This window comes from Trachypithecus francoisi, unplaced genomic scaffold, assembly GCF_009764315.1.
Source record: "Trachypithecus francoisi isolate TF-2019V2 unplaced genomic scaffold, Tfra_2.0 Lachesis_group13, whole genome shotgun sequence".
NCBI classification, from domain to species: Eukaryota; Metazoa; Chordata; class Mammalia; order Primates; family Cercopithecidae; genus Trachypithecus; species Trachypithecus francoisi.
This window is the reverse complement of record NW_022681458.1, coordinates 63,118,951-63,138,640: the sequence shown is the minus strand read 5'-3', so window position 1 is coordinate 63,138,640 and position 19,690 is coordinate 63,118,951. Positions and strand designations below refer to the sequence as shown.

General features: G+C 37.9%; 1 protein-coding gene across 2 annotated transcripts in view; it reads right to left on the bottom strand.

Annotated features, from left to right (window-relative positions):
- Positions 1-19,690, bottom strand: part of CCDC141 (coiled-coil domain containing 141) — a 222,600-nt gene that overhangs the window by 47,201 nt on the left and 155,709 nt on the right. For both annotated transcript variants that reach the window (XM_033230994.1, XM_033230993.1), the window contains exons 9-12: positions 11,956-12,097; positions 10,185-10,304; positions 8,332-8,523; positions 1,142-1,321 (exon numbers count right to left, since the gene is read on the bottom strand). In XM_033230994.1, coding sequence (XP_033086885.1) covers positions 1,142-1,321; positions 8,332-8,523; positions 10,185-10,304; positions 11,956-12,097 — 634 coding nt within the window. The remainder of the gene's footprint in view (positions 1-1,141; positions 1,322-8,331; positions 8,524-10,184; positions 10,305-11,955; positions 12,098-19,690) is intronic.

The window sequence follows — 19,690 nt, the reverse complement described above, 5'->3', positions numbered from 1 at the left end:
AAGAAAATATATAAAAACTCACATTTGTATAAAAAAGGTAAATGGCTGATACAGGTATAATATGGGAGAGACATGGTTTGACAGAAGCTGCAATAAAAATATTATGAGAGTTTTGTTTTATCACAAGCTTAATATGTACCAGCAAAGTGAAACTACTGCTAAAAACGTTAGCATAATTGTAGGTCTCATTAGTAAATAATAATGTCCAGTTTATTGTACTCTGTTGCACCTGTAGTTCACTCTTTGGTTACATTTAATGAACGATCTCGACAAACCACAGAAAATCCTGAGAAGGGAGGATCAGCATAGAAAGAAAAATAAAGCTCCTTCATAAATGATGGAAAGGATTTTTAATGCTGCAGAAAACACTCAGACATAGCAACTGTTTTTAATGTTGGAAGGACTTTCATATATAAGAGAAATTAAATATGAATACTTTTTGTCCCTGTGTAGCTACAGAAGATTAGGAGTAGATATGGAAACAGATATACTTAACATTAAAAAAAAAAAAAAGTTTTCTAGCAGCTGGCTTTCTCCAACAATGAAATGAGCAGTTTCATTAGGTAAATACTTGAGGTATTGAAAGAGAAGTGGACTAACCATCTATTAAGTATCCTATAGGGAATTTTATATCGGTTATGGGTGGATATAAGGATTCTAGAATATTTTACAGACATAATTCAAGACAGCTAAAGGTTAGGGTATTTTTCTAAATGCAATGGACCTTTACAACAAAAAGATCTGCTAAGGTAAGAAACTCTTCAAAAGAAGATTCATCTTAGAAGCTGTCTTTAGCCCCTAGAAATTTTGAAAGGACCTTGTTGCATGCTTTCAACATAACACAGAACTTTTGGGTGAACTTCTGCGGACTCTATTTAATAATAACAATGTTGCATTTGGATTACAGTCACTCTTTCTTCTTAACAGTTAAAACAACCTTCCTGTTATAAACTAACCAAAGTTCTAGGCCAAGTAAGCATTTAAATATTGGGCTTCAGGACTGGTCTAGGTTGAATGAAGCTAACGAGCACTTCCTAGTAGAGAACTGCTGATTAATAGACAGCTGAACCTTTGAAATTATTATTTTGACTTTGATGAGTAATCCTTGCAGAAGGTGTGATCCATTTAATGTCATTCTTACCATGTTTATTAAATTAAGGAACTCAAGCCCTAGATCTTGTGTTACAAAACTCTTCTTTAAAAATAGCGGCCACTGCTTCTCAATCGAGTCAGAACAAGGCTTGGCTTTAGCATCATCCTGCTTCTTCTGAGGAATTTTGGTTTCATAAAATTCTTTTAAGCTCTGAAACTGCATCTCTACCTAAAAAAGAAAAAGAGAGTTAAGAACACTTAAACACATTTTTTTTTTTAAAGAAAAAGAACAGTAGATTCCAATAAAAGCCTATAGAAAACCTAAAACTACATTTTCTGAATTTTTAATTTTTAAACATTTTATTTATTTATTTATTTTTAGAGATAAGGTCCTTTGCTCTGTCACACAGGCTAGAGTGCAGGGGCACGATCATAGCTCACTGCAGCCTCGATCTCTTGGGGTCAAGCGATCCTCCCTCCTCATCCTCCAAGTATTAATAGTTAAAAACTACAGACTATAGGCACTCGACACCAGGCCTGGCTAATTTTTTTTGTTGTTTTTTTTCGTTTTTGTAGAGATGAGGTCTTACTATGTTGCCCAGGTTGGTCTTGGACTCCTGGGCTCAAGAGATCCTCCTGTCTTGGTCTCTCAAAGTGCTGAGATTACAGGCATTAGCCACCAACCCCAGCCCATTTTCAGAATTTTTAAAATAATTATTGAATGTTTTCAACTTATTGAAAAGATATAAAAGTCTATTTGGATTGTTGACTGTTTGGGTAGAACACTGAGCTGACAGGTTTATTAAGCATAAAAACTAATTATATAAACATCATATTTATAAATTCTGTGTTTGTATGTTTTTCAATTTGGGACAATTTATGTCAAAGACCTGTGTGGTTTCATTTAAAGCCAAGTTTCATAATTCAGAAGAAAGATGCATACATAGAATCAGATAATACAAATCAGTAAGAAATATAGGCCAGTGAAAGATGATTAGTAATCAGTAAATCACGATTTACTTCTAATCAGCAATAAACCAGAATAAAAAAGTATAAATAATTCTTAATTTTCTGCCAAAGTATTAATATTAAACTGCCTCCATGAGCTAATCTCTTATTAAGGTACATTACTATGCTTCCCTAGAATCATATTTTCTCATTTGCTAACCAATGTAAGCAATATAAGATCATTTTAAATCACTCTCCTTGAGCAGAGTTTATATAAAATCAAATGTGTCTGTAGACCTACAGATTAATATGTAATTGGATGATATAGAAATAGTAGAAATTATTTGACACAAGTTTGTATGCATTTTCAGTAACACCAATGCCTGACAGGACTAGAGTTAAATAGCTCGTAACTCCCAATCTAAACACGGTAAGAAATTTCAGGCAATGGTTAGTCACTATGTTTTAAAGATTTTAACATTGTTCTTGATTTAACTGAACTTGATATGAGAGCCTGCAAATAGCTCTCAGAGACAGAAGCTCTCTCCTCATTTCCATATTCCACTTATACACGCCTCTACGTTTTGCTGATGCTTGTTCCCTCAGCCCAGAATGATCTTTCCTCAATTTTCTTCTCTTATTTATCCTTCATGAGCAGTTAAAATGCTACTTCCTCCATGGAGCCTTCTAAGATGCCCTAGTAATAATTAACTATTTTGGGGGGTATTCAAAGATAGTTCTAGGAGAAAGAGAGCCATAATCAAATTATTACGACAAAGAGACACATATACAGACAATATTATGGGCACACTGAGGAGAGACCACCAACTCTATATGGAGTAAATAGGGAAGTGCTTCCCAAAGGAAGTGACATTTGATCTGTGTCTTGAGTAATTGTCCAGGGTGAGAAGGTGTCAAAGGGGATCCCGGATGGGAGGGATAACTTGTGTAAAAGTGTGAAACACTAGCTGTGAAGGCACTCACTGGTTCAGAGGACAATACATGATCTTAGTGTGAGTGAAGTAGAGGTTGCACAAGCTGAATGGTAAGATAAGAGACGGAGGGATATTTGTGCTGGGATAAAGCTGGCCAGCAAGTTTCAACCTGTTTCCTACTGTAACCAACATAATTGAGATACATTCTGATTAGGTTGAAACCACTGATAGATGACTCGGAATCAGCATGGCAATCATCAGGGCTTCAATAAGATCATCCATTATAGGCTGGGTGTCAATATTATGGGCAGTCAGTTATGTGCAATTCTCAAAACACAAACTTTAATTCATCCTTCTTTTCTAACTGCTCAAAAAAGCCTCCTTGAATGCAAATGAGAACCATATTATTATAGAAATTCCCTTAACTCTGTACTAGTTGATTTAGGTGAATTAATGGGAGATTTTATTCATTTTTGGTAAAAGTTATTTGCAACTTGCTTTATTATACTTGTCAAATTACCTGAATTTCAGGAGGTAATGTGATCAGATTTGCCTTAGAATGACTTTTGTTTTGGCTACAAAGAGAAGAGGAGTGTGAAGGGGTAAATACAGGAGGCAAACTGAGCAGGCAGAAGATGACATCATTAAGCTGGATAAGAGATGATGCCAGCCTGAACCAAGGAAGTGATGGTGCAAGTGCAGAGAAAGGGGAATTCAGAAATCTTTTAGGTTGGCTCAATAAACAGATATGGAAGAGCACGGCCTTTGAAATAGGAAAAACAAAAGGGAAATAATTTGGGATTAAACTTCAGCTTTGATGTTTGCTAGTGCTTAATCTTGCATACCTCATCCTTCAGAGCCTCAGTTTCCCATATTTACAAAATGGGGATCATAGTAACTAAAACATAGGGTGCTATAAGGATTAAATAAAATCAGGAATGAAAAGCACAGTACCTAGTACAAAATAAATGCTCACTGAGAAAGTGATTGAAAGAGACATAGAAGCTTCTAAATAGCATTCCTGAAAGGATGGTGGAGTCATTAACCCAATGCCAAAATACAGAAGGAAAAGCATATTTGAGGAAAAGACACCAGCTGTGTTTTGCTGAGTTGGAGAAGCCTACAGGATACATAGCTAACTGAAAGCATTTGTTTACAGCTCAGGAGAGTTGGGGCTCAGAAACCACTTTTGAGTTATTGGTGAAGAAACCATAGGTGGGAATGTGGTTTTTGTAAAAAAAAAAAAAAAAAAAAAAAAAGTGGGTACAATGTGCAAAAGGCAGGGCACATGCAAGAACTCTATGACCCACCATGCTTTAAGAACAAAAAAGAAAAGTGAACTAGGAGAAAGGACAAGGAACAGACAAAGAAGTAGATAGGATTATTCCACTTAGGTGAAATATTCAGCAAAGGCAAACCTAGAGAGACAGAAAGTAGATCAGTGCTTGCCTGAGGCTGGGGGTGGGAGCCAGGACTGCCTAAAAATGTATGCCAGTGCTCTTCTGGGGATGATGGACATACACTAAAACTGGAGTGCTGTGGTGGTTGCATGATTCTATAAATATAGGAAAATCACGGCATTATGAAATATGTGAGTTTCATGCTATGTAAATTATACCTCAGTAAATCTGTTATTAAAAAAAAAAAAACCCCAAAGGAGGTGAGAGTGGGTAACTGGGTCAAATAAATGCTGCAGAAAGATTAAGCAGGATGAAGACTGAAAATATACTATTTCATTTGTCAACCAGTAGGTAGCTTAAAAGAATGTTTTTGTTTGTTTGTTTTTGTTTTTTTTGAGACGGAGTCTCGCTCTGTCGCCCGGGCTGGAGTGCAGTGGCCGGATCTCAGCTCACTGCAAGCTCCGCCTCCTGGATTTACGCCATTCTCCTGCCTCAGCCTCCCGAGTAGCTGGGACTACAGGCGCCCGCCACCTCGCCTGGCTAGTTTTTTGTATTTTTTAGTAGAGACGGGGTTTCACAGTGTTAGCCAGGATGGTCTCGATCTCCTGACCTCGTGATCCGCCCGTCTCGGCCTCCCAAAGTGCTGGGATTACAGGCTTGAGCCACCGCGCTCGGCCAAAGAATGTTTTTAATGGAGTGAAGAGGTGGCAAGTGAAAGGGTTGAGACAGGAATAAAGCGAATTGCAGTGGGACAAGGACAGGATGAGCAAGTAGAGGTGAGCAATATCTTCTTCCCATTTCAAGAGTCCAAATTTGAGCCTGGGCATCATGAAGAAACCCCATTTCTACAAAAAACAAAAAACAAAAAAATAGCTGGCCTTGGTGGCACATACCTGTAGTCCCAGCTACCTGGGAGGCTGAAGTGGGAAGATCACCTGAGCCTGGGAAAGTTGAGGCTGCAGTGAGCTGTGATCACACCACTGCACTCCAGCCTGGGTGACAGAGTGAGACCCTGTCTCACAAAAAAAAAAGGTCTACATTTGAAGAGAAATAAAATGATGGAGTGGTAGCCTTGGTGAGGGCAAGACTATATGGACATAACTTTAGGACAAAGGGAAAGAAGCAATGGAAAAGAAACATTTTAAAAATCAGAGGATGGCCAGATGTGGTAACTCACACCGTAATCCCAGAACTTTGAAAGGCCAAGGCGGGCAGATCACCTGAGGTCGGGAGTTCGAGACCAGCCTGACCAACATGGAGAAACCCTTCTCTACTAAAAATACAAAAATTAGCTGGGTGTGGCGGCGCATGCCTGTAATCCCAGCTACTCCTGGCTGAAGCAGGAGAATCGCTTGAATCCAGGAGGTGGAGGTTGCAGTGAGCCATAATTGCACCATTGCACTGCAGCCTGGACAACAAGAGTGAAACTCCATCTCAAAATAATAATAATAAAATTAAAAAAATAAAATTAGAAGATGATTGCTGGAGCTAGATGCTGAAGGATGTAGGAATATTCAGGAAAAGACTAATCACAGATTTGTGCTGGACAGGAGCAAAGACTTTTGTTTATTGGAACCCATGGAAGACGGGTGAATATGTCAACAAGTTTGGAAGTCAAGGCCATTATTGTCAATGGCTTCATTTTTTTTTTTCAGTGACATATGAGTTAAGAACATTGGATGAGATTTAGAGATAGAAACTAAGGTAACATGCTTGAGAATTGCTACCAAATGGGCACCAACTAGGGAGCATATGGGAGACCCAGATGAGACAGAGGCTTGTGCATTTGTAATGGGGCCAATCAGCACAATTGTATGATTTTCCACTGGAGTGTCTGGAAGCTTGGAAAGAAAGGCTGAGTAAACAGACTATTGGATTGATCTCGTATTGGGAGTTGGCAGGGTTAGTCAGGGTGGAGGGCAGGGAGTTGAGGGGATGGAGAATGGAAAGGAAATGAGTAACCATTAGCTAGTGAGGAAGAAAGGAAAGCCAGAGGAGGAGTGAAGTAATGTACGGGGAGCATCGCCAGGACTGGAAGGATGGAAGCCTCTGCCAGGTAGAAAATCAGATTTAGCAGAAAACAGAAAGCAGGAAGCTAGAATGTTCTGATTAAATTGTTGTTTGCAAAGCTAAGCCTTCTGGTCCAAAGGCCAGAGTGGATCAAAGTGGATGCTTAACTGAAGGCTAAGGAGGTTCATTTTTGGCAATGAAGATGCAGAAGGCAAGCACTTCTTTGTAGCTTCTCTACCATTTCACGTACTGCATTATAATATTCATCAACAAGATAATTCTGTCAGTTGGGAATAATTTGGAACTTGCCAAACCATGAGAGTTTAGGGTCAAGAACTAAAAACAACACGAAGGATAAATGCTCGAGGGGATGGGTACACCATTCTCCATGATGTGATTATTACACATTGCATGCCTGCATCCAATCATCTCATAAATATATATACCTATGTATGCACAAAAATCAAAAATTAAGAAAAAAGAAAAATAAAGAGAAAAAGCTAGAAAGTCAGAAGGGACAAACAGTTGAGTAAAAATGTAGAAAAGGATGCAGTGGTGAACTGAGAATATTATAAAGGAATTGGACAGAGGAGAGGTGTGATGGCAGGATGGTGGTGGTGAGAGTTAAGAAGGAAGGTGTTGAGAAGGTGGAGGTAAGAAGAGGAAAAAAATCAAGCACATACTTGCCTTGAGTTGGCTCCACCCTTGAGTGAACCCTGCTGGCTCTGCCTCCCACTAAACCAGCACCTCTCTGCCTGAAGAGGAGAGTGATCTATATTTGCATGGGGGTTACTAGGATAGGGGTTAAATAAAGTGGGACTCTAGGGCTTTTCTATTACTGATGCCAGCTTCAAGAAGCAATGACCTTTGAGATGGAACCCAGTGTACTAGAGGGAATATTAGAGGTTGTCTAGTATAACCAGACAAAATAAGGCCTCAGAAGAAATTCTGAGGGGTAACATAGGAAGACACATCATACAAGGCAGATTCGAGACTGAACCCAGTAGCCTGTATTTTCCAATTCTGTGTATTTCAAATGAACCACATTAACTGCCAAGGTATTCAAAAAGATCCATGGTTTAGAAGATGACTGACTATTTTGAAATACTTTTGTTGTCTGTTTAGGATATTGTAAATATTTGTAGGATGTAGTAAAAATTATTCCAATATAATCAGTTTGTTTATTTGTGCATATACCACACTATCCACACATACAAATTTGTATGTTTTTAATAAAACAACTTATTTTTTGAGCCTTTGTATGGTGCCTTGAAGAATGTGAAAAAACAAAAAACAAATAAACAGAATCTCAGAACCCCAAACTCACTATGCCCAATGGAAGGTTGAGCTTGGGAACTGGGTCACACACACAAAAACTACTTTGCTTTTGTTTCCAAACAGATAACTGTAATTTTACAGCTTTATGTCATAGACTCTACTTCCTCTTTTCACATGTTTACTTTATCTTATGTAAAATGTATATTTATTGGGTGTGCAACAATGCATAATTTACTTTTTCCCCATGTAAAAGTGTAGGTTTTCACATGTAAAATATAGACTTGCTGAGGCTAATCAGAGCCTCACAAGAATGTAACCAGCTGCCTCACTGCCTATCCTCCCTCCTTTTTGTTTTCCTTGTGCTTGCCCTTTCTCCTTTAAATACTGAAGTTCCCCAAACCCCCTTTGGAAAAAGCACAGGTCACAGGTGCTCCTGGGATTTTTATTTTTTCCCAGGCACATGTCAACCTTGGCTAAATAAACCTTTATAGATTGAGAACTGCTGCAATCACTCTTTGGTTTACAAGAATACAGGGCCTATAAGTGAGCCCATGCACAGGGGTAGAGGACATGGAACTACCCACCAAGGCAGAGCATATATGCCCACAGAAAGCAAGGACATGGGCAGTGGCCACCTTGCTGAAGAAGGTTAACACATAGTACCATACCTCCTCTGATGACTTCAGAAATGCCACGTAAGTTTGCAGGACTTGTGATCTGTAGTCAATGCTTTGGCCAAATAGGTTTAATTCTTCTGCTAGCCATCTAGCTTTAGAGGAAAGTGATTCCATTTCATCAGATTCAAATTCGTTTTTCTCCATCATGGTTTTTGCAGCTGCTTCTAATTCATGTGATGTCTCCTGTAAAATCAAAGCACTGGAGGTCAGAAACTGACAGGGGAATCATGAACATTCACATTTCATTATCTTCTGCATATCCATCAATTATGATTACTAATTGAACTTATACCAAGAATCTCCTCAATAAAGAAAGACACAACTTCCAAAAAAAAAAAAAAAAAAAAAAGAAGGGCACTTTAGAATGAAAATCATCACAAATTATTCTTGATTCTACCAGCTATATTTATTTTGAGCACTCTATTTTCTGTGTCACAGATAAAAGAAAGGTTGTTTGGTATGAAAGGTTAAAAATGTTTTAAATAATTTAAATGAATTAACTATACATGAGATTTCTATTTGAAATTTAACAATACCTCTAGCAAATTCCTAAAGTAATTTTATTACATAAGAGATGGCAAATTTAGAAAACTTATTCATTAGTTTTTAGTTTACAAAAAGACGACATATTGATAGTGCAGTCTTATTTAAATCTCTATCTAGAAGGGCTAGTAGGGAAAATATCACATATCAGGCCTAAATAACCTAAAAAATCAGTGACTTTGACTTGCTCAGGGATGTTCTCCTATGTTTTCTTCTGAGTGTAATTTCTGTTATGTGAACTCCAACCACTGATTAAATGGATGAATAGAAATTGTAGCCATGACGATTATGCATGTCATAGAAAGAGCCATGTAAAATTTCATGTGAGAACAACCTAAAAACCAAGCAAAAGGAAAGAAAAAAGCTCTGCAGCAATGAGAGATTGCTTCCCTACTTGTGATTAATATGCTTCCCAAGTACTCCATTGAATGAAGACAATTTTAATTTACAGGCCCTGCTTCATGATAGCACTGTGGGAAGGAGAGAAGTGGGGAATTTCTTCCCTTGTAATCTCCTTCCCATTTCTAAAATGTTTAACATTAAAAAATGAAATTGAGTTCAGACATAAGCTTTAAGTATTCTAAATAATAAATAAAAAATAACCCATTTAACAAAAAAATGGTGTGTTTGTGAGTTTCCAGTGGGGACACAGTCCATGAAGGAGGCTCTTCTGCTGAGAACTGGAGTCACAGGGCTCTTCCTGCAGACCTGGGAGAACCAGACGAGGGCATTTGACTTAGGTTCCTTAAACTTTGCTGGAGCAGACAGAAACTTCAGGGCAGGTTTGGAGCTAAGTGCCATGTGAAACGGGTAGGAGGGGAGCTGGAGAAGGTGCTATGATGGGGGTGTGACACTTTCTGTCTCTGAGTGTTAGGTAAGCAAACAAGGTTGTTTTTATTTATATCCTTGGAATCTTGCAATAATGCACGTTGCTTCTGGTAATTTTTTGGTAACTTGCTCCTGCAGAAAAAATTGCCAATAGTCAGAGAAGCACTGTCCCTGCCTCCTCTGTCACCCCCAAAATGAAGCTTTTTTTGAGAAACCGCCCAGGCAAGAAAGGGAACCAAATGACCAATACCCAGCTATAATGCTGACTTTCAGTGAGCACAAATGTCCTAATAAATGCACATATAAATATAATTTAGACATGTAAGAATATGAGTTTTTAAGTCATTGTGCACTACATACGAATTTAGAATTGTAAACCTCAAGGGCGCTAGGATTAAGTTTATAGCTATCAAATAATTTAAAAATTATATTTACAAAATTATAGCCATAATAATCATTCTCATTTTACTTACCTTAGCTTGGATATCTAGTTCCAGATATTTATTCAAAATCTTCTCTGATTCAGAACAGGTGGAACCGACATTCATTGCATTAGAAAGTACTGGACTGATTTTCTGAATTGACATTTCCACCTTTAGGAGTGAATAATATATGGCAGTCTTAGTAATATATTTTTGCATATATGTACACATATATGTCAGGAAGATAAATATTATTTTATAGATTCTTGTTATACTTGAAATATATTTTACCAATATTAATCTAATATAGTTTTAAATATTCAGAATTTCATATTTTAATAATGCTGCTCTTCACAGGAGGTAATACTTGTGGCCCGCCAACAAAGGTTATATGTGGAAAGGTATTTCTTTTATTAGCAGCTGTGAGATATAAGCAATCATCCACATCCTTTAAGAACTTATCTATATTACCTATGAAGGATATGCACTTGCTAACACATCAACAGAGATGAATTTATCTGTGAGTGGAATGGGACCCAATTTACAGGCACATTTTAAACGCAAGATCCAGAGCATGAGCATTGCAGTATTTTGGGAAGAGGGACTCTAGGGAAGCGCCAAACCCTGGACATGTCATAGTAAAACACAGGGGCATACTTAGGACACTCAATTGATGAGCTTTGAGGACTATGATTTGATCCTCAGTGGACATGAATCATTGACTAAAATGACCCTTGAAAGGCTCTGTTCCATTCAAGTTACATGCTTTGTCCCGTTGCTCTAACTCCAGTCCATACTCCCCAGACTCAAATTGACTCCGAATTGGCAATAGGACAAGTGGCAGCAGCTGAGGTCCTACTGTTCCACCACCACCAAATTAGCTTGGTTCTCAAGCTCCAGGGGATGCAGCACCACAGCTGCCACCATATTTGGAAACTCCCTGAACCCAGGCACCAGAACGAGGATAAAATTCCCAAGTTTCTGATTAATAACAGGTGAGGAGGCAATTTAAATACCGACATTGATATTTAATGTCCTCTCCAGTGAAGGGTACTAACTCTATTCATGTAAGTTCAGGCACATAAGTCCATCGTATCAAATGAAAACATCATTGAAAATTTGAGACCCAGCCTCTACAGCAAGATTCATTAGCATCAATGCCATTGAGATATTACTAGTTTTGCTGAAGATAAATAATTTTTTTATTTAGTCAAATTGCAGCTCCTTAGTTTTATTCCCCTTTGGAAACAGGAAGTAAAATTCTTCCATATGAAGCCATCACGTTCACTTTGCAGAGAGGATTTTCACATGTATGTTTATATGCAGAATGACTGTGTTGCCTTACACTGGTCTAGTTCAATAAAATATAACAATGGCAATTTATTCCTTGAAAAACCTAAAACTCATAATATTTGGTATCTGTCTATATATCAATCTATCTACCTATCTATAGTCCTGGTGTTGTATGTACCAAGGTAACAGAAACCTGTGCATATTTGAACCATGCTCAGAACGATGCACATGAAAGATCCACTCTATTCCCATATGTACTTGGTTCAGTTAACACAGTACTGTGCAAAGCGGGAACTGCCTTTGTGTATATACTTTCAGGCCAGAGGCGCAGACAGGCTACCTGGGTCAGGGATGGTTGATGAACAATAGTGAATTACAACCCTGTCTAGTTCAATTAAAGGACCCAATGTGGAACATAAGGGCAGCCTAAGGAGACATGCCCCTGTTCTCCCACCATGCCCACATACTGCCCTACCATACCATCTATTATCACCAACTTAGATGTTTAAGTTTTAGTTGATGAAACTACCTTCCGTAGGTAACCCTCCACTGAGGCTGTTAGTTGTTGTTTCTTAAAAGCATATTCCTTGTGCGCTGAACACTGTTCAGTCAGATGATCCACTCGTCTCTTAATGCACCCCATCATCTCGTGGATGCCAGACACCTGAGAGCTGAACAGAGCAAACCAGCTGTTAATTCACTCTACCCCAATATAGAACACAGAATATTTGAAAACAGATCTGCTTTCATGTTAGGTAGGCATTGGTAAAAGGCATCAGCTTTAGGATAATAGAAGTTAAGTAGCTATCATCTCGGTATAGCAGAAAGCAAAAACAAATTATATTCTTTTGTTTTGTCAGTCAGTCCTGAGGGAAAAGGTGAGTTATGGGTTTTTGCAACAAGGTCTAATCTTCTTTTCTAAAGGCTTACTTTTTAATATTTCTGTAGGATATTTTGAAAACCTGATGGCAAAGCCACAGTGTGTTTACCACGACTTTTCCTTAGGGTGTTATTTAAAAACTTCATTTATCGAAGGATGCTCTTTGAATAGAAATGTGGATCAGCCAATTAACAAAGCATTTACTAATCCAATGGCATAAAATATTTATATAACACTAAGGTCCTTGTTCTCAATGATTATGAATGCTCAAGGCTGTATTCATTAGATGAAAACGAAGTTATCACCAACAATTAGAAATCAAATATGCTTGTTGATAAAAAAAAGAAGCCAAGCCTCCCATTATCATCTTTTTGCCTGTGCTCGCCTCATGAGACAAAGAAAAGTGACATGAGAGCTCCTGCAACGAAAATGCCTCTAAAAAAATGCATGAACTTCGAGTTGGACCCTACCTCTAGTCCAAAGATATCTTAACAAGTTTCCTAATATTGTTGATGGAATGAACACTTTTAAATTTTCCAACCTATCCCTAAGACTATTTAAGAAGTTGATGTCTTTCATTTCCCCTCAGTCATTTCCTTCGCATACTGTATTAATAAAGATTAACATGATAGCCCTTAAATTTAATTACCGAGAGTTTAAAAAGAGCTCAGAACAAGGTACAGGTTTCAGTCATTTTACCTCAAAATAATTAATTTATGACTCTGTAAAAATGAATTTAATTAGTAATGAAATGAGGGCAAGATCCTAAAGGGCTGAGAGGTAAAGTAACCTCACTGGAGTGATGACGAGGCCACTACAGAGCTGGAAAACGCTGAGGTGTGTCTTGTGGACCACAGGAGTCTCAGATACGTTTAATTGGAGGAAAATATGAAACCACTATGAGTAATCTTATTCCTGACACATAATGTTTCACAGATGTTACATTTTAAACATTTAGTTTTGCGTTTTAATACGTAGAGACAGTGAAGAATATAATCAAGACATCAGGAGATTCTTCTCATTTATCATTAAGAAATTGTTCTTAATAACACTAAATTCCATAATTCTACAAAAGCAGTGTATTGGTAATATGAATTGTATTTTGACTAGGCTTTAGACTTTGAAATATTGTATGCTCAAAAGGCATTTAAAAGCTCAGTTTTCCTGTATACTTTAGGCTCCAAGTTTTCTGCAGGATATGGAAATCTGGAATGAGAAAAATAAATTGAATAAGGGGCATTGTGGAAAGAAGGTACAGAGAACAAAGGTTGTGAAAGGAAATGGGCAAACACATACAGAAGAAATATAGCTGAAAGTGGCAGAAAATGCCATTACTAAAATAAAAGGAATTTGGAAGTGATTAATACAGTTAAGAAAGAAAAGCCAAGATAAAAGGTGCCCCACTCCCACCTCTGAGCTGCCCTGTGTGGTCCTACCCCAAATGCCCTCGGCGTCCATTCCAGTTAGGGGCTATTTTACCAACTAAACTTAGAATACAGGCCTCCCTGGTCCCAAGAAGCTGTAGCTTGGAGGGGAGTCCAAATTCTGAATAGGCTACTCCCTGGGGGAAACTAGATCTCAGTAACCAGCTCCAGCCAAGCCTCTTGATTCCTGTTCACATTACTCTTTATTCCCTGGCCTTCTCCAAAGAATAAGACTGTTAGGCGGCTTCTTGCAGTTACCTATAAGTCCTAGCCATGATGTCTCAGGTATCAGAAGTACCAGAACTCAGACCCACTCTCTGACTCTCACCTGAACTTGCTCTAGCATCTCCTCCCCCTCCCAAATTTCCCACTTGAATCCCTACTTTGTCTTAATTACGATGCTCTAATTCTACACTCACACTAACCCAGCCTCCTCTTTGGCTATTTGAATCTAAAATGAACTCTCTTTCTAAAATGGCATCACTCGATTGTACAGTGTCATGGGAAATATAGATTATAGATGCACACTTCTTATAAATTTGCATATAGTCATAATAATAGCTACTATTTAATACATTCTTGCACCAAACATGCCACTTTGTTAAGTTCAATAGATGCATTATTTGATAGACTCCTTAAAATAACTTTGTGAAGTGTCAGAAAAGCAGCAATAACTTCAATTTTTAGCCAATGAAACTGAGCCTTCACAGGTGACATAACTTGCCCTAGAGACACACATCTAATAAGTAGCAAAGACTTGATTTAATGTCAAGTCTCTCTGCTACCTGAATAGATAGACTTAATATACTTAACAATTTTATTGAATTAATGATTAGTTATACATCTTACCTTCAGGAAATTTAAGGAAAAACAGATTACATTGGTTTAGTTTTTACCATAAAATGCCATAACTACAACTAATAAAAACAGTCATTGAGCTCTTACTGTGATAAGGCACCATTCTTAATGTTTTAAGTAGTCTCTTTTCTAATCCTCATAACAACCCTATGAGCTGAGTAGGACTGTTATCCCCATTTCGTAGATGAGTAGACTGAGGAACACAGAGAGTCTCAGTAACTGGCCCAGATCTGAAATGGCTGACATCTGATCTCAGAGTTCACATTCTACCACCTCATAGTGCTTTTTCTGGGTCTATGACACATGACTTGGGGTAGGGAGTATTTTCTCCTCTAAAATTTCACTTTGCCTTGAGTTGAGTGTTCTTGGCTGTCGTAGAATCAGGGGTGGCCTGGCTGACATGCTCTTTTGAAACCTGGCTTTTCCAGGTAATGCAATGCCTGCTGCAGTTTTCCAAGTGGCCACTAGAGGGTCATGGTAGCTTGTTCAAATTACATCCTGTCTTGAAGGTCCCTCCAGCACAAAAAACAGGTAAACAAAACCAAACCAAGCATTCCTTCCATAAAAATGCTGCTTTTTAAAGAACCTACAATTTTAACTTAGGTGAATTACAACCAACCATATAGGATATCTCTATCTCTCTCTGTTTTTCAGTAACCTTGTAGATTCTGTCTCATTTTGTGGTGATTTATGCCTTATTATGTGTATCTATTGCGTTGTAAATTCTTTGAGGGAAATAAATGGTGTCCTATTTATTCTTATATCCCTTGTAGCCCTGAACACATAGCCTTTTAAGTAGTCGAATATCAATGCCCATTTTCAAATAAAATAAAATAGTCTCTGGTCATTATTGAAGGGAAGAATACACATAGATTTAAAGATTGAGAAGAACATACGCACCGTTACTATATTTGGAATGTCATAGTAACAGTGTCCAGCAGTTTTAAACAACGATGACTTGCACTTTCACCACTTGTAGAAGTTTTAGGCTATCCAAAGACTGCCCAATTTCTTCTTTGGTATGCTGTGGCATTTATAGTTAGGCTAAACCAAATTTATCATGTGTAGTTTGGCTTGATACTTCCTTCTATTTAAAGCTTTAGAGGGACAAACTGAACTGCCTTGTCATTCTGTGCATCATTGCCCGTCCTGTGTGTACTCCATTCTCACATGTGGCTTAGATCCTTTTCTCGGGAAGAGACGTTTCCATTCATCTTGGTTACTCTAGCCAGTTCCCATTTCCTTCTCTCTATGCCCTTATAACTTGGTCATCTCTGTCTGATTGGGCAGTAACCAGTTCCTTTTCTCTGATTCCCAGTTGGAAGATATCCATCACATTCCCAGTTCTAGGGCTTTTTCTATTTCTTCTTAGTGACATCCTAATCTGCAGGTTACATTCAGCCCTGATTCCATCCTTTTCCATTAGAAACTTTATACGGTGATACCAGACTTCTCTTTTGAAAGTTCTAAAACATTTTAAAACCTGTATAGCATGCATATTGACAGTTTCCTCAGCACCTGAATGGCAGGTGGTCTGATCAAAGGAAAGGTATGACCCCACTCTTTGCCAGCAATTCTTACATGAACTGAAAATAAATTAATAGAATCTCATCAGTCTTCCAGAAATGAGTCCTATTACTTTACTATCTTATTAAATTAATGATGAAACTTGGTTGAACCAAAAACGTGGTGCCCTGTCATTTTGTTCTGATTTGGAAGCAACACTGCCCATGTGCAGTCTGATTGGGTGGGAGAGGCGCTAACAATGGCTAGACTTCTAGCTCTAACAGTCTGTGGCTCTGTGATTTGCATTGGAAATATTGATTGACCTTTGGGCTGTCTCTGTAAAAATGGATTAGAGGATGCCTGTCTGTAGTGTGAACATGCGGTACATCAGATTATTCCTGATGTTGACTTTGACTTTTCCAAGCATCACAGACTGAAGGCTTCTTCAGGCATTTGTTAGAAACTCCAAATGAGAACATTCTCTCCCTTACTCATTTAGCCAATAGAGGGGAGTGGAGGAGGAAGAAAAATAATTACTTTTTTTGTTTCTCAAAGAGCAGAAAATTTGGTTCAAGAATAGGCTGTTCTATTTACTGTATGGAAGCAGTTGCCTTATCTTTGCATTTGTTGTAAATTGGGGCTGGAGGAGGGGAGCAAATTCCAATGTTAATATGTTCTAATGATCATTTCTGAAAAATGGTAAGTTGCTTTCAAACCTTTCATAAATTACTATTGTCAGCCCATCTGGATTAGGAGCTGAACCAGATGGTAAGCACTTGACAGCTTACTCTGTCTCATTGGGAGAGATTAGCTGACCATATTTTTCTTTTTGTCTCTGGACAAATCATACTTTGAAGATGGAAAAAAATCTTCCTTATCTTTAGCTTGCTGCTTCTTTTAACAGGAACCTGAAGAGTGTCTTTTTATGTTTATGGTTGTCTTTATTTTTGAGGAAACAACTGCTGCTCTCTAGTTTTCATCCCTACTTTGAAAAAGTGCCATTTATACTGTAGAGGTGAAGTGCCTACGTTTCTACAATAAATTTGATTCTTATTTAAGTTATATACTTTGAAAATCTCTCCCACCAAACATATCTATCTGTCTCTGTCACACACACACACACACACACACACACACACACACACAATCTTTTATGTATAGATAACAAAGTAGAAACAGAAAGCAGTAAGTGTGGCTGAAGCTACAGGGCACCTGAGTTCTTGTTCAGATGCATGTAGAGATGGCCAGAAGTTCCATTTCTGTGAGGCCATAGAGACCAACATATACGTTCTATTTGAAGGGTGCCATTGCTAGGATTCTTCCTGAAATCGGTAGCAGAGCTGAAATTCTCCACCCTCATTAGGGGAGGTTGAAAATACTGCAGCCAACTGCTATATGGATATAGCCAACTGCTATATCCATGGGGCCATGGAATCAAACATGGCGAGCCATCAAGAACCACATCAAGCCCTCTTCTGGTTTTCTGACTGCATCTTCAAGAGCCAGAATATCTCTATAGACGCTTGTGTGACCCTGATCAAATAACAGAAGGACATTTTATGCTGGACTGAAGGTACTATGAGTCCAGGTGGTCACTGCAAAGCTGCTAAGGAGGAAAGAGCAAAGAGAGAAGAAAGTAAGCAAAAGAAAGTCAAAGAAAAAAACCCTCCCACTCCAAATGAGAGTGCAATCCAAAATCTCAAAACACATGAGGAAAAGCAAATCCAAGATACATTCAACAACCAAGAGATAAATGTACTCCAGTTGTAAAGAAAATAAGTACAGCAATCTGACAATGACTTTAGATGCCTGAGATCGTCAGAGAGATTAAAAAAACCAACACCCACGATAAAAGACCAAGAAACTTTGAAACAAAAACAGTCAGAAATAAAGCAAAATTTGATACAAAAAAATTAGAAATCACAGAAATGAAAACAATATATTTTCTAAAATAAGAAATCAATGAATGAAAACAAAGGGGAAATTGACAAAAGAGAAGATAGCCTGAGGACCCAGGGAGAATGCAACATGAGGAGTTAAAATAGTGAAAAAAAAACAAAGACAGGTAAGAGACTGGAAAGAGACCAAGAGGCTCCAACATTCTTCTAATAGAAGGTGGAGAAGAGAAAAAAAGGTAATGGCAGAAAAGTAATATTTAAAAAGATAATTGCTGAAATTTTCTCATAATTTGCGACATCGCACTGAGATTAAAAGGGCACAGCAAGAGCTAAACAGATAAATGCCCACATTTGAGATTATTTGGAAAACATAAAAATATCTTTTAATGTATTTCCTTCCAAAAAGACTTTCTTTTTGGCAATCCCCTGGCCCTCCTCGCCTACTCCACCCCACATTAGTATTATGCCATATAGAGAACTTGGGCCCCACTTGTACCTACTTACTGTTATATTGTGAGGATACTCTGTCTTAAAATATTCTTCAAAACACCATTTGATAGGGACTTAGAATATTCCATTATGTGCTTTCCCTTAAACTATTCAAACATTTCCCTAGTTTCTAGAAATATTTAGGTGGTTTTCAGATTTGCACTATTATAAATAGCACTGTGATCAGCATCTTGTTAATAAATATGTCCCCTCACATCTGTTTCTGTCTCTTTTCTTTGTCCTCTTCTCCCTAAACCCTGTAATATGAGAGGACTCCTCAACCACCCAGGGCAGGGATTTCTGCCTCTTTAGTCAGCCTTCCTCTGGAGGTTCTGTGGATCCAGATCTTTTTACTCTGGGATCTTTGCTACTTCATGTCACATCATCAGCATTATAAATGAATACATTCATATTGCAGTGGTAAAGATACTTTATGAGAATCTAGTGTAGTTACTCCTGGATTTAATGGAAAGTCTGAGCTTTTGGTACTTTTCATACTAAAGAGTTTTAGAATGATAAAATCTTTAACAGTGTTAACAAGCCAAGATTGCAGTTATGACATTTACCCAGCCTCTAAAAAGAACAGCTTAATATAGACATGAAAATATTTGGAAAGTGGCTGGGTTAAGACTGTCAAAAGAACTCAACTTTGTAATTTCCTAAATTTCACTATCTGACATTTACCATCTAAATGCATCATCAAACTCTTTTAAAAGCAGTTATTTTTAAGTTCTTAAATGCTTAGTACAGTTCATATAAAATGCAGGCATAGACAAATCTACTAGGCAAAGGAAATGTGTTTGCTTTGCTGGAGAATGGAGATTGTTTTTGTTTGTTAAGATCTTTGTAAATATTTTCATTATGATAAGGGCTTTCCTTCAATGTCATGCCAACTCCTTAACAATTCAAATCAAGTCACCCAGTATGTAATACTAGAGTAATGTAATACTAAGCTAAGGAAGGTAAAAAGAGGTTTCTTGGGTGGTTTCAGCCCTGAGGTGATATCGTAGTCTGAATGAGGACATGATACTGTCACAAATGAAATAACTAAAGAGTGATTCAGCCCAGCACAGAATGAAAAGTGAAGCCATGAGATAGACACGACAAATAAAAAGGAATTCAAATAAACTATTATGTGGCAGATATTGATTCAGCTCATCTCGGCTTGAAGATGTAGACCCCATCTCAGCCTACCAAATAGAGCAACTG